Genomic DNA, 13,120 nt, shown 5'->3' on the forward strand with positions numbered 1-13,120 from the left:
TACCTAAGGGGGCATAATTTGAACAACTGTAGCACAGGACTACTATAAGACTAAACATGCGAAATAACAAGCCTCTTGGCACTGCTGTTTCAGAAAAGAAGACTTTCAAAGTTTTCACTAAATATATATAATACAACAAGTAACGCAGGGTCAATTATAACCCAAGAGGGATGATTTTAACATAGTTGTTAAAGGACCAGAATTCAATTCTAAACAAAAACTAATTCCCTGCCCTAACGTTTTGACAGAAAACTTTTTTTAATATTTAAGTCTTCATACATTTTTTCATCATTGGGCGTGGCCAGTTTTTCCCCGTGGGACGATATTTTAAAAAAATTGGTAGAAACCCAGAATAAAAATTAAAATGATACATTCCAAAAACCAAACCTTTTGGCCTTGCGGTTTTAGAGTAGACATTTTTAAAGTGTTTGCTCCTAACATACAAAGCAAGAAACCCTCAGGGAGAGCCACTTATCAACCCAGGGGATTATTTCAAAAAACTTTTTTAAACTTCGGACGAGCCGAACGATCAACAAGAATGACTTCTATATAATCTCTTACTAAACTACTTTCACCTTAAGTCATCTTTTGGCACAGACTGAAGCAATTACAAATTCAGTTGAAATATCATGAGCACAATTGTTGTGATAGTTTCATTATGATTTTGCAAAACATTTGATTGCTAGATTGTTCACAAAGTTTCATAACACCCACATAAGGAAAATGTCTTGGCCCACTGGCACTCATATTTTTCAGTAGACCTGAACTGTTTTCAAACTCAGCAGATATACCATTAGAAAAAGCGTTCTGATCAAGTTTCGTGAGGATTGGGCAAATATGTAACTTCTGAAAAGTTCAGAAACATTTTATTTAATTCGACAAAGCAACCTAGGTTTTGAACACATTTTTGTAATTTACCCAATTTTCATTTAGACCAATTTCTTGCAATGTTTCATGAATACTGGAAATAAATATATTCTCTCCAGGGCTCTAGCTTGGCTCAGATTTTAGGGAGAAGTCACTTATCCCTCAGCTCACAGTAGGGAGAAGTTTTAAGAAATAGGGAGAAGTTTTCAGAATCAGGGGGAAATGTAGCGATCGGTCCTTAATGGGACTTATTCTAGCAGACGACATAAGTCTCTAGTGTTAACAATGTGCATTTTTACAACAGACAATGCAGGAACGATGATAAACAATCAGCAAAATGTAATCACAAAAGCTCACTGTAAGCAAGTTGTTCTCATTTGATCTAATATGGACTCTTGCTAGGCGCATGTGTGTAAGCTATGACAGAGCACTGTAAAAAGGGTTTTTATTGAACAATTTTGTTAATAGACTGGGGTCCTTTGCTTTCCAAGTCGTTTGATTAAAACTCTTAAATGGAATTTCTTTTTTTTTTGCTTACATACACTACAAAATTGACAAAGTATTTTCAGCATAATAATACAATAATAAGTATAAACAAAAATATCAGTGAAACTGATGGATGCTCCCCGATGATGTGCTTTGTCAATCTATGTGTTAATAATCACCTAAAAAAATATTTTATTAGAAAATTTTCGGGGAGCATAAAAATGCACCTTCTGACAACAAACTTGTTGACCAGACAGGGTTTTCATAGGAAAACAGAAATATACTTATTCAAGTGCATAGTACAAATGATATTGTTCTTGTTTTCTATATGCTTCCGACATCACTAAGTTTTGATTGAAGACTTCTCACTAACAATAGACCAGCTGTCTATAATCTTCCTTGTAAAGAAGAACTCTTCAGCTCTCAAGCAGTGGTTAAAGTGTGAGGTCATGACTTGGTATTAAAAACTTCCTTCTGCGGTATGATAATGTAGAGGGTGAATATTAAATAATTACAATTGAAATGTGACAATAAACAAATGAAACTAAAAGTTTTTATAGACAGTGATCGACAATGACTATTCTGAGTAAAATTTTCTTTGTGCACAGATTTTGCGAAACGAATAAATAAACAAAGGCATTTTTTTATAATTCACTGATGATTTTGAAGGAGTCCGCAAGCTTCCTTGACACAAAAACGAGGAGTCCGAGTCTCATTTCCACAAGTCTCGGACTACCGGACTCCCATTAGTGTCGAACACTGTGATTTATCTATCCATTGATAAATGAGCTTGGTCGTACGAAAATAGGTCATATAAGCCCAGTCTGGTCACGAGTTTCCCTGTCTGCTATAAGGTCACACATTCTTTCATGGGCTCAATAGCGTTCATCATACCTCCTGACCAGAATGCGCTGATGCATTGGCTGGTTTGGAGTTAAAATGGTCGCATTAGGCACAGACCCATTTTCCCATGACACGTTCAAATAACAGATTTTTTTATATTATGTTAAGTAAACAACCCAATCTACAAACTTGTCTAGACTGATCCATAATATAACAAGAGATGTTTGTAAAACTTGTTTGCCCTCAAACTGACTATTAAAAGTACCTCATCACTTTCATCTTGCAAGCCCATGTGACAACCCTAAAAGCTATAGTTTTCTTCCTTTCCTCTTAAACTGTTCCAACTATGAAGTTGGTAGCTCTAAGTAATCTCAAGATAACAATGTGCTAACAACATTGTCAACAGTCAAACAATCAGACTCCCATTTCGTGGAAACTGGTCATAATTATAAGCCATATTTTTATTAACATAGATTCTGTCTTAAAAATTTGTTATTACTGAACCCTTATTAAAAATAAAACTGCAACACATGTTCAAAATTGTAATTTGTATCTCATCAATAAAGCACATCAGTATTGAGTAACACAGCTTCATACTTACAATACTGAGCACATTTAACCCTTTGAATGCTGGGAAATTTGTCGTCTGCTAAAATGTCGTCTGCTGAATTTATAAAATTCGCATTTTCTTCATTTTTTTTCACAGAATACAATCAGAATAGCAAATAGTTTGGATCCTGATGAGACGCCACGTTCTGTGGCGTCTCATCTGGATCCAAACTGTTTGCAAAGGCCTTAAAAATTCGGTTCCCACATTGTAAGGGTTAAAGCTGGTTGATACTAAATTATATATGAGCCAGTCTCTGGGAAAACAGGGCTTAATGTACGTGCAAGTTTTATCCCTGAGTAGCATGTGCAGTCTGCATTTTCTACATTTTCTGTCTAAACTAGATTCTATTTAAAGAAGAGACTTCCTTTGAAAGAAAAAATTCCATAAAGGTGAAAGTTGATAAGTGTTCTCCCCAATTAGCCTGTGCAGACTGCAAAGGCTAATCTGGGACGACACCTCACTCACATGCATTGAGCCTGGTTTTCAAAGAATCAAGCTCCAATTTGTTTACAAACACACAGCCAGCAGAATACCTACCCCAACAAAGATCCCAAAATGGTCGTCAATCTTAAGCGGGAAGCCTAGCTCCTTTAGAACACCAATGGTCTTGTTAATTAGGGGTTCATCATACCCCCACACCAGGTCCTTCACAGACAGGGTCATAAACACATCTGTCTCTCCCCAGTCCAGCAACGAGTCGACTAACTTCTGCAGCCAAGAGAATTCCCGTTTCACGATGTTGGCAATCACCTAAAAGAGATTAATCAACATTTTAACATAATACTCAAATATATTGTAAGGTTATCAAGTAGAAACCTTTTTTCTATTTACACAAAAGTGACACTGACAGGACTAGCCCTAAATACAAATAAGCCGCGCTCTATGAATAGGGGGTTTAATGCATGTGCGTAATGAGTCGCCCCAGATTAGCCTGTGCAGTCCACACAAGCTTATCTTTTCGCCTAAACTGGATTTTCATCAAGAAGAGTCTTCCTTCAAACTCAAAATTCCATAAAAGCGGAAAATGTCATCCCTGGCAACCGAAAGGTTACAGGTTCAATCCCAACTGTGCGCTTTCCTTCAATCTTGCCCAGAGACACCAAGTACTAGTTCTAGTCCCAGGAAATGAACTCAGATGCAATCAAGCTAAAATAAATAGGTTTAAACTAACCAGGATATTCTAGTAATGTTAATAAGCTTACCATGAGAGGGATGTTGACTGTTGTAAACGTGTCTGTCTCTGGTCCAACTGAAAGGTCCCTATCAAAGATGTAGTATTTGTCCTCGCGGTATGTCACTGTACCATTGTTGTCATGGAAGGTCACATTAATCTTGTGACGGTTCTCACTGCAATAGGAATGGGACAGGTAATAAAACATTTGTATATGAGCTTTGCTATGGGAAAAAAAAGTGTAACCCTTTCAGTGCGAGAACCGAATTTTAAAGGCCTTTGCAAACAGTTTGGATCCAGATGAGACGCCACAGAACGTGGGGTCTCATCAGGACCCAAACTGTTTGCTATTCTGATAATATTCTTTTAAAAAAATGCTAATTTTATAAATTCAGCAGACGACATTTTAGCAGACAACAAATTTCTCAGCATGCAAAGGGTTATTGCATCTGCATAAAGTGTCGTTAAATATTTTCCTCTCCACTTTAAACTGGATGATCAGGGAAGACACTTTTGGCATTAACTGATTTTTTGCTCAGATGAGCCTTCCTTTAACCCTCCGATGTTACTGGCTAGAATTGTCCTGTTTGGCGGAAACAAAAAGCACAAATTGAGCCAGGTTCTGAGCTTAACCCTTTGCATGCTGGGCAATTTGTCGTCTGCTAAAATGTCGTCTGCAAAAGGGCAGCTCTCATAAATTAAATATCCAGTTCGGGGTTATAAACAGTATCAACCAATTGACAACGTCCAACACAGAGCCATGCAATATTTTCTTAGTCCAAGGCCCATAACTTCGCCAAAAAACAATTGACCGGAACAAAACTCAAACTTCATCTGTAAGTCATATAGATAGACTCACACACCAAATATCAGGTAAATATCTGAAAGTGTTGCAGAAAAAAAGTCCCAAAAATGGAATGCAATTGATAGATGCACAGATGCAGTTAAGACTGCTATATGCCACCCTAATGGGGGCAAACAAATGCAGGAATAAGAGAACTTCTAAGGCAGCTCTTAAGTTATTTATTATGAAAAATAAAAGTGTAAAAGTCTCATTTCCAAAACGTACTCATATGGGCCCTTTTGTGCCAGTGCAGGTGGTAATGTAGTTATGTACTCATACCGGTATGTGTATGGGCCCATTTGTGCCAGTGCAGGTGGTAATGTACTCATACCGGTATGTGTATGGGCCCTTTTGTGCCAGTGCGGGTGGTAATGTACTCATACCGGTATGTGTATGGGCCCTTTTGTGCCAGTGCAGGTGGTAATGTACTCATACCGGTATGTGTATGGGCCCTTTTGTGCCAGTGCAGGTCGTAATCCCTGCTTCACTTCAAGCGGATTCTGCAGGTCCCATACCCAGATTTGGAAATAAATGGGTGTGGGGTTTGTGACCCAGTTGTTGAATGTGGCATTGTTCTTCAAAGTTATTTGCTGAAAATATACCAAAGTTACACGACATTACAGATGTAAGCTATGTACTCAAGCAATGCATCTGCTTTAGCAATGTTACAACAAACTCTGTCTGAAATCCAGAATGTGAACTTTCCCCTTTCATCTTCGACGCTATACTGTAATGTTTTGAATTATGACAAGTGACATACGTCTTGAAATGGATTTGTTCACTGAATTAGGCATTATTTTTACGTGTCATTAAAATCCCAAATTTGAAATATTTAAACAAAAGATCTATATATAGATCGAGTATAAAAACACAAATAGAATTTTAACAAGAAATGTGTTTGTCAGAAACACAATGCCCACTACTGCGCCACTTTGAAGCCATATATTTGACCTTTGACCTTGAAGGATGATCTTGACCTTGACCTTTCTCCACTCAAAATGTTCAGCTCCATGAGATACACATGCATGCCAAATATCAAGTTGCTAGCTTCAATATTGCAAAAGTTATGGGCAATGAAGTTTTCGGATGGACGGACTGACAGACCAACTGACGGACAGTTCAACTGCTTTATGCCACCCTATCGGGTGCATAAAAATAAAAAGTAAGTGATTCTTATCGTTTGATGGGTACATTAATATCTTTCAAAACCTGCACAAACAAAGCATAATATGAATACAGGATACAATCCTAGCTTTCAATCTATGCTAATAGAGTTCACAAGTTCCAGATCTGTGTTGTCAAGGTCACAATATAATGATTCAAATCCTTATGCAATTTAACAAGACCTTCACCTTAAGTCAAAAATAATGTCACCAATTTGCACATAACGACCCACATAATCATACATTTTCTAAATGATCATTCTTAGCTTTAAGAAATTAAAACAATACCGGTATGTGATGTGACGTGTCAGAAGGCACACATAAGTTCAGTTTTTCAACATTTATTTCCCTCTTCTGTTTAATTGATTGTCATCCAAGTTTCCGGCTGTAGTTTCCAATGTTAAAACATCACAGTGATTTCTTTGTTACCAAAATTTCCTTCCCTGCACGCAGGTCAAGAACAGAGTAACATTTAAAGTGTTATTAACTGAAAATAAATCTTCCAGTAAATCAAGATGATTTTCCTACAGAGAATGTCATTGCACATCTCAATTATTAAGCAAAATGTAACCTCAAGGAGCTTTAATGTAAATTGTGAGAGAAGCATGTGCATTGTTCTGATTTAATATTATTTCAGAGAAAATGTTTAATGAAGATTTTAACTCGCTCATATTGATTTTATACTGGCAAAACTCTGCCTACAGGATGGTGCTTCATGGTAATAGATCACGGCATAGGTCTTTAATATAGTGTAAATTGTCAGGATTTTCTGTGAATAAAGATTGCATTGATCATTCATATACCTACTTGAGTGCAGCGATTTTTTTCTTCTTTATTAAATACTGGAAAATGGCACATTCCCTATAGGGAAAAACCTCAAAAATTTCCCAATTGTATCCAAAAAATCCTAATTGAAGGTTTCAAAAAAAAATATTTTTGTTTAATTAATAAAATGCTACATTTAGTTCATTTCTCTATGCAGCTCTATGGCTTGAACCTAAGTAGTAATATAATATTAATAACTTGACAACACTTAGTTGTCAATTTTAAAGTATTTGTTAGCAACAAATCAAATAAATTCATTTCCCAATCTGAAGACTTCACTATGCAAATTTTCCCAATTTCAGCTGTTTTCGCCCTAATTTTTGCAAATTGAGCTGCAGGTTCCAATACTTTTCCCAGTAGTGCAAAAAAATGTTGGAGTGAGTGTTGTTGTTCACCAGATTAGAAATACCATTGAGATGCATAAAAATTCACAGCAGTATTTTCACTCTTCTGCAGTCATTAAAGCAACTTAATGAAAGATCCATGAGCTGTACCTAGGCGTAGTGGGTAGAGAAGACTAGTTTCATGGAGTTTAAAATCATCTGTTTATTTTGGATTTTATTTTATTTCTGATAAAAAAGACAAGATGTGGCTTAATTTATTATACATGCCTGCACCAGGCAGTGTGTCTATGTCCAATATAAGTGCAAGAGTATTTTTAAGGCTTGCCTTGTATATCCAGGTCAGACTTCAAGCGCTCTGGGACATGGAAAGACCCTAGCATTTAACAAATGACATTACATAGAAAGAAAAATGGCTGATTATTTAATTATTTATTACAAACTTTGGAGTAAAAAGACTAAAGCTTTTTCAACTGTTTCTGAATTGTATTATAATAGTTTTAATATGTGTGAATAATTAAAACTTCCCGGAATGTTCAAAATGATACATAAGCATTCTACATGGTATTGTGATAAAATCATGTGTTCAAACCAGCTCAAAAGCTAAGATTTTGCTTATGCATCTAAAAAAATATGTGTGTTGGAGAGGGGGGAGGGGACCCAATAAATTAAAAAATCATAAAGATCAGCCCCTCAAATCCACAATGAGCCTTTAAGGCAGAATCTTAATGACAATCATGATCAGGGGTAAACTATTGATACTGTCAAAGTGCTTATATGATAGACGACCACTCTTGAGACATGCAGAACAAAATTCCGTCAAATCATGCTATATAAAATTATCCACCATATAGTTGCCATCACTCCCCCAGATAATCTCCTTGTTCCTGTCGACCGCCGATCCAGACTCAGCAGTATTAAACCATTGTTTTAAACACATTCAAACTTCAAAAGACTTATAAATTCTCATTCTACCCAAGATCAGTAATACAATTTTATTCACTACCTAACCACATACATGAGGCAGCCACAGTAGAAGTTTTCAAAACCCTTACTCCTGTGGCTGTCATTGTCCAGGGGGTTTTCTAGTCCAAATTTTTGATGCTCTTAAATATTAAGCTACTTTTTATATGGGTAATATTTGGAGCGTACAAAGGGTGAAAGACCAATTATGTGGTGGGAATTATTTGTTCTTTGTCTATATTGTTGCGCAAGGATTTTGTGCGCAACATTCAAGCCCCGATATAAGACACTTAATAACAACGGATTGCAATAATATGTACATACCTGTGTAGATAATTCATTTCTCGATAATGTTCCGTAAAAATTATGTAATGACACTTTGAATTTTGCACGCCTGGGCAATTTAAATCAAACCACTATTCAATTTTTCAATATCTCTCGATTCGCTCGCTGTGTAGATATAAATCGATAACACGACCTCGATGTAAAGTATCTGGTTTAAAGTGGAAGAATAAACAGCGTAAAATACAGTTTGCGTTCGTCTGTTGTGGTGCAGCGCGTTACATAGTAAACCGATGTTATACTTTTCTGGATTAATTTAGCATTGTTTTTTTTCTAAATTGACAATTAAAAAGTTCTGAAATAAATTACATCTTTTATTTTTATACTGTACATAAATAATATTGAAACAGATCGTACAGTATACCGTCCTTTGTAACGTAGAATGTAAGTACATAAAACAACACAGACAGAGGTGCGAAAAAGACATGCATAAACACTTCCTGAAACTTAGAACAGTGAATAGAAACTGCACCATATCTGTTTTGAACATATGCTTATTAAATCGACAAAGATTAGCATACTAGATCTAGTTAGGTAAAAGTCGGTGTTAAAGCTCATGTTAAATAAAATTACGCGTACACGTTACACCGTAATGCCTTCTTCTGATTGGTTCATATTTAAATCAGTTTCATGACATGGCTACAGGTCAGTGATTGTTTTGCAATTTAAGCAGAAGTTTAACTGAAGAATTTATGCCTTTCTAACTTAGAATCGAAGATATTTGATGTAAAAATGAACTTCTGAATTAAAACTGAATGAGTTGGTAATGTTATTTTGCAATTTTACGCAAATTGATGAAAATTTAAACTTTCTGGTTTCCACCACAAAAAAGGTCCTTCAACGATGAGACGTTCCAAAGAATTTAGCCCATATAAAAAGTATCTCTAAATTCTTTGCGCGTCTTATAAATGAGACTAGGGGTTTTCCAACCATTTTGGGAAAAGGAGTCTGGTCAAATTGGGATTTTTTTAATCATAAAAGTGGCAAACTTGGGGATTTTTTTATGGACAAACAGGACCAAATTGGGATTTTTTATCAACAGATATTGACACAACAGGTCTTTTCCTGGCCAATTTGGATAAAAATCATATAAATTATGGTTATATATTTTGTAGGTTGTTTAAAAAAATGAGATATAGAGTCTAAAAATCTTTTTTTTTTTAAATTGGGAAAAAAAATATAATTTAGGTTTGGGATCAACTCCGTTTGCTTAGGGATCGGGTCCATTTTACAGCCTTTTTTACATAGCAGAAAAACCCCTGTTGTCCCCTTTATCCACCTGTAAACACTTACAACCATTGAATGTAAATAATTTTAAAATAAAAACCCAATTGAGCACTTTTGTACAGTTTTCACCCCTTAACCAATAGGCGCCGACACATAATCTTCTATTTAGAAGGAGTGCTGTAGTGGAAGAAGAAGAAGACATTGAAGGGATCCCACGAGAATAGACAACTTGCGATAATACTGGGTTAGTTTATACCAATACCAAATACCAAGATCCAGTAAAGACCCAGTTCAATTTCTTACACTTTCCATCTTTTCAGAAGTTTTGGTGGCCATACATCTGATGCATTTGCAGTGGTTTCCATTAAAAAAAAGTACTATGAACCAATGATAACATCCAAGAAAAACTTGGATTTTCCCATTACGTAATCATTACTCAAGAGATACAATGGAAATAGGCGCAGCATCTTGTCCTTATAGAATCGCCTAAACTATCATTCTCATCTTTTTATTTATTAAATCGGTGAAACAAAGAAAAATGTGATTTCGACTACCTGTGAAGATGTCCCTTTAACTACATCCGAAAATAAATAATCCGAAATTAGTTGCAAAAATTAAACTTACATTTGAAATTTGATTATTAACCAAAGTCTTAGCAACAAAAAGGAAAACTATTCCCGCTGCTAGAAAGAAAACACCAACAACTCCAGTTGCGATTCCACATCGCTTCCCACACACCATTGTAAGTTATTTACGTTTGTTTTTGTTTACTCCCAAAATCGAACAAAACTCCCGATGCGATCACATGAGTCTGCACCGGTTCAAGGACTAAGTACGCATGTACGTAAAAAGCACCAAGGCATTTGTCGCCAACTCCCCATTCTACATTCTATACATAAATGGTGACGTCACTACGTTATTGTCACCTCTATACTTAGACGCATCACGCACCTCCATTTGGAGGCATTTATGACTACGACACAAAGAAGTCCGCGGATGAATGAAGAATTTGCTTTATAAGTAAACTTTCATGTTATGATTTAAAAGTTAAGTATAGTTTTGTTCAGTCTTACGGTCTTATGTTAGTATTAATTAAAATTTTCGTAAGTTTTCAACAATTTCGCTCTTTATTCATTTTTTTAAACTGTACTTTCACTTTCGGTTGTATAACAACATGTATCCTTTATTGACGAAAGTTTGCAATGAAATAGCGTTTTCAAAACCGCTTAAAAAGTTTCAGAAGGTGCATCTGATGCATGTTATGAATAGACACAATGTCATAACTATATTGCCGACTAGTATGGGAACAATTTGGTATTTCAAGTGGCTCCATTTGCATTGCAAGAGAAGTTCAAATTGACTTGTTCAGTTTGTTAAATTTTGACACCCTAATTATATATTTTTTTATAAGTGCTTGATAGATTTTTTTCTTTAAATAATTGAGATCAATGAAAATTTTAGTAAAAGCACAGCATTGATGTTCTATGATGGTCATTTTTTAGTGGAATAGTATGTTACAATAAAACAATTATAACTAGTGTATTAATGAATTTAGATTAGGTGTCATCTTTAAATGGGGTAGTAATTCATTATATGAGATTAGCACATTATATAGTTGAAAAATAAATAACACTTTAATGACTTACCATAGTAAAATTAAGTAGCATAGAATGTGTTGCAGGTCATAAAATGTGAAACTGAAATTGAAGAAGGTTTACAAATATTTTACACTGACAACACTGTTGGTTTTCAAAAAAAAAATCCTTCCTATCTACATGCCCTAGTTTTTTGGGGCAAATTTAAATATTATTAATATCATTGAGTTAAATTATTAAAATATCAATATGTTTTGATTACATTAGCTTATTTTATTATTAATAATAAATACTTTGCAAGGAAAGTCCAATTCTGTTTTAATTAGTCTTAATTAGGTACTAGTAAAATTGAAAATATCAGTGACATCCAAAACTTGGCTTATATGCATATGAATGCATATTTTCTTTGACAGTTACATAGTACCCTATTTAATTGGATTAAAAACAACAAATAACTATAGTTCTACAACCCAGCCCAAGTTGACTCAAACTGAATTAATTCATCAATTGATCCTATTTAATTATATTAAAAACAACATGTGTAAGATTTTGAGAATATCTCATGTATTCCTCTAGTATTCCTCTAGTACACCAACATGCACGTCTTACTAATGATTAACATGCACTCCTTAAACAGTTTAACAAAAATAATGAATGATTAATCCAAAGAAAACAACAAACAAGCTGCTTCATATAAAAAGTTAATTACATAAGATTACATAAGCAAAAAAATCATTTTGATAATAAATCAAGATTTTACTTCAACCAAACCATTATAAATTTATTGTGAGGAGGGGGGTAATGTAAGCACTAAAACTAAAATGGGGGAAATGTCTGGTGAGGGAACATCTTAGGGGGGGCGTCCGGAATTCCTGCTAAGGGCGACAGTGTTGTTAATGTGTCTTTAGAGGAAATAACTGAAGGAAAGTACTCATTGGTGTATGCCCATCCAGAAGCATTTCTGAGCATATCAATAGGAACAGCAATATTGAGTGCATTTGAAAGAGATATAACTGTTTCATGTATTGCTTTTGATGAAGCCCACAAATCATGGTCCTTTAATGGTAGCTTTCCTATTAGCGAATTTTATACTTATTTTTTACTCTACAATCTAGCTCTTTTGTCATAAAATGAGAAGTTTTATTATCCAACAGGTTTTGTGTTTGAACCTCACAAATTTTATAATACCAAAGTCCCATCATATAATCATCATCACAATCAGCAGCAGCATTATCATATTCATCATCATCATTGTTAGCAGCAGCATCATTGTGTTGTATTATCAGAATTCAATACAAATACAAACACAACCATTACAACTCTTACTACTACTACTACTAATTAATTAATTATCTACTACTACAACAAGAACAACAACTACGACTACTACTACTGATCTTACTTCTACTACTACTAGTCTACTACTACTACTACTACTACTACTACTACTACTACTACTACTTCTACTACTACTACTACTACTTCTACTACTACTACTACTACTACTACTACTACTACTACTACTACTACTACCACCACCACCACCACCACCACCACCACCACTACTACTACTACTACTACTACAACTACTACTACTTGGTACACCAGAACTTGTTGTCCATGGAGATGATAAGGAGAACTCCCAGAGTATTGATCGAACCCACGCCCAGCGGACATCATTCTCTACAGCATAGCGACCATGAATTAATATTTGACACCATGTACAACATAATTCACCTTATTACAAAAAACATGGAATTCACAAAGTGACTGAAAATGCTTTAAAATAAATGCAAATTTGAAATTTGAAACAAAACAACCTAAGCAATACATAATAAGAAAC

At 35.0% G+C, this 13,120-nt stretch overlaps 2 protein-coding genes across 7 annotated transcripts in view; both read right to left on the minus strand.

Annotated features, from left to right (window-relative positions):
• LOC127863435 (lysosome membrane protein 2-like) overlaps positions 1-10,545 on the minus strand; it is a 56,032-nt gene extending 45,487 nt beyond the window's left edge. The window contains exons 1-4 of one of the 4 annotated variants that reach the window (XM_052402963.1): positions 10,307-10,545; positions 5,257-5,411; positions 4,009-4,153; positions 3,344-3,556 (exon numbers count right to left, since the gene is read on the minus strand). In XM_052402963.1, the coding sequence (XP_052258923.1) occupies positions 3,344-3,556; positions 4,009-4,153; positions 5,257-5,411; positions 10,307-10,423 (630 nt within the window). In that variant the 5' untranslated portion in view covers positions 10,424-10,545. Of the gene's footprint in view, positions 1-3,343; positions 3,557-4,008; positions 4,154-5,046; positions 5,173-5,256; positions 5,412-10,306 lie in introns of those variants that run through there. The other 3 variants (XM_052402964.1, XM_052402965.1, XM_052402966.1) reach the window with 3 other exon arrangements.
• LOC127863440 (uncharacterized) overlaps positions 1-13,120 on the minus strand; it is a 66,855-nt gene that overhangs the window by 40,750 nt on the left and 12,985 nt on the right. The gene's annotated exons all lie outside the window — the stretch shown is intronic.

Source organism: Dreissena polymorpha, unplaced genomic scaffold (assembly GCF_020536995.1).
Source record: "Dreissena polymorpha isolate Duluth1 unplaced genomic scaffold, UMN_Dpol_1.0 chrUn008, whole genome shotgun sequence".
NCBI lineage: Eukaryota > Metazoa > Mollusca > Bivalvia > Myida > Dreissenidae > Dreissena > Dreissena polymorpha.